The 2,548-nt window shown below is 30.9% G+C and overlaps 1 protein-coding gene across 1 annotated transcript; it reads left to right on the forward strand.

Annotated features, from left to right (window-relative positions):
- Positions 1–10: 10 nt before the first annotated feature.
- LOC108729171 (uncharacterized) lies at positions 11–2,527 on the forward strand. Its single transcript, XM_018458145.1, has 4 exons — positions 11–113; positions 1,288–1,498; positions 1,620–1,995; positions 2,172–2,527. Exons 3-4 carry the CDS (start codon positions 1,656–1,658, stop codon positions 2,525–2,527), a joined length of 696 nt encoding a protein of 231 aa, XP_018313647.1. The 5' UTR covers positions 11–113; positions 1,288–1,498; positions 1,620–1,655.
- The last annotated feature ends 21 nt before the right edge of the window (positions 2,528–2,548 follow it).

Raw genomic sequence — 2,548 nt, forward strand, 5'->3', positions numbered from 1 at the left:
GAGAGAGAGATCGATGCTTTAGGTGGAAAAATAGAAACTATTCAAGATATCACAAATTTATTATGGAGATTACGAAATGTCTATACATGTGTAGAAGTTGGAACAAAAAACAGGTACTTTAAATATATATATATATATATATTTCAATCAATGTTAATAATTTAAAACTGAAAATATTTGAAACAAAAAATGACACACATGAATTAGTTACATTTATTAAATTAAAACAAAAAAAGCAGAGAAATACTACCCTATCACTTGTAGTGTATCACGTATGATTTGGATCCATTTTTTTAGTGCTGTATTGAAATTAAAAACTAATTAAAAAATTTAATTAAAAAAATTTCTTAACCGGTCCTAAATGTCAGAACGACATTGGCTTTCGGTAGTTATTCGTTACTGATTTAATCCTAAATGTCAGAATGACTGGCTTTCGGTAGTTATTCGTTACTGATTTTGCATCTACATTAGGATGAGAAACTGTTTCCCTTCTATATTCCTCAGCGACATTTTAAATATTCCACAAACTTGTTTTAAGTGAAAATAATGAAATAAAGAATTCAAAAAGTTTTTAAACCTTGAATAGTACAAAATCAGTGAATCTGTCCTCAAGCACAGAATTCATACAATTTATTCATCGATACTAAATATTAATATCTTGAGGACTTCAATTAAATAAATATTGTACAACTATTATCGTACAAAGAATGAATAAAATTTCTTAATCCGTACTACATACTAGAACAGAATTGGCTTTCGTTAAAGTTATTCGTTGCTGATTTTTTTATATTTATATTCGTATCGAGAAACTTTTATCCTCCTATATTCCTCAGCAAAATTTAAAATATTGTACAAACTTGTTGTTTTAAGTAAAAATAATGATATAGAGAATCCCAAAGTTTTGAGGCATTAAATAGTATAAAGTCAGTGAAACTGTTCTCAAGGACAGATTTAATACAATTTATTCGTCGATACTTAATGTCAATGTTTTTAGGACTTTAATTACATAAATATTGTAAAACTTTTTGGATTCTCCATTTCATTACTTTCGCTGAAAAGAAGAAGTTTGCAGAATTTTAGGATGTCGTTGAGGAATATAGGAGGAAAAAGTTTCTCATACGAATATAAATATCAAATCAGTAACGAATGACTTTAACGAAAGCCAATTCTGTTGTAGTATTTAGTACCGATGAAGACATTTCATTAATTATTGTATTAATTATTATATTATAATTTATAATTATTTATCAATTTTTAATTAACTAAAATGTATTATCAATGTTGTAGTTCAAAAACGTGTGAAGGTTACATTATAAGAGACAGCTCTGTATGTGGAGCACGGCGAAAAAGATGCATTCCTTGTGCCAAATACAGAAAATCATTTATTTTAAGAAGACTAAATAAGCCGACCGTACTTGACAGATGGAAGGTGAAAAATAAAAACCTCAGCGGTAAATGTAAAAACATTTCACGAAAAAGGTCAAGACTCATCGAAAAGGTAATTTCCTGCAATATTGTTACAACCCTACTGAAAATTCCTACATGAGATTCCAGGTATTTTTATAACATTATTGTGTTTTTTACTCCATAATTTATTTTCCTGCTTCTGTGACATGCAGGTTAGAAAACTGAAAGAGGAGATAAAAAATTTAAAAATGCAATGTGCTAAAGCAGATATACAAGCTATCGAGACTGCGATGATGAAACTCCCATTAAATCAGCGTTTGTGTGTGAAGACGTGCTTTGAAGCGGCAAAGGCAAATGGTAAACATGGTGTTCGGTACACAACTGATTGGATCTACGAATATCTGCTACTCCGTATAAAAAGCAAGAAAGTATATAATCATTTACGAAGACACAATCTAATGGCTCTACCAAGTGCAGACACGTTAAATAATTATATGAAAACTATTAAGGGTTGCTATGGATTCCAAGAGAGCACATTTCGATTACTAAAAGAAAAAATGTTAAAAATGGAGCTGTCAGATGTGCGCGGTAATAATACATTATGCAGAGGACTTTTGAATTACGAGAGCAATATTCTCAATACGAGTCGAAGACGGGTGTTGAGAATATTGACTGAGTTATTCCATGTTCAATATTTCAATTATTTTACTGCTTTACTTAACTGTATTTATTTTAATTTGTTACAATCATTTTGTTTGTGATAGGTGCCTTACTTCTAGATGAAATGAAATTGTCTAAGGCCGTTGCATTTAATCCAAGTAACCTGAAAGTGAACGGCTTTACGAATTTAGGACAGTTTACTGAGAATAATAAAAAAAAGAAAAGAGGCGATCATGCGTTGGTGTTTATGTTTCAGCCCTTCAAAGGGAAATGGGTGCAAGCACTGGGATGTTTCCTGAGCCTAGGAAGCGCATCTGGAACGATTTTAAACAAACTTGTGACAGAATGTATCATTCTCGTTGAAAATACTGGGTTTAAAATCGATGTTGTATCATCAGATGGCGCATCATGGAATCGTAACATGTGGAATAAATTTGGTGTGACAATTACGCAACCGTAACATGTGGAATAAATTTGGTGT

This window comes from Mycetomoellerius zeteki, unplaced genomic scaffold (assembly GCF_001594055.1).
Source record: "Mycetomoellerius zeteki isolate Tzet28-1 unplaced genomic scaffold, Tzet1.0 scaffold704, whole genome shotgun sequence".
Taxonomy (NCBI): domain Eukaryota; kingdom Metazoa; phylum Arthropoda; class Insecta; order Hymenoptera; family Formicidae; genus Mycetomoellerius; species Mycetomoellerius zeteki.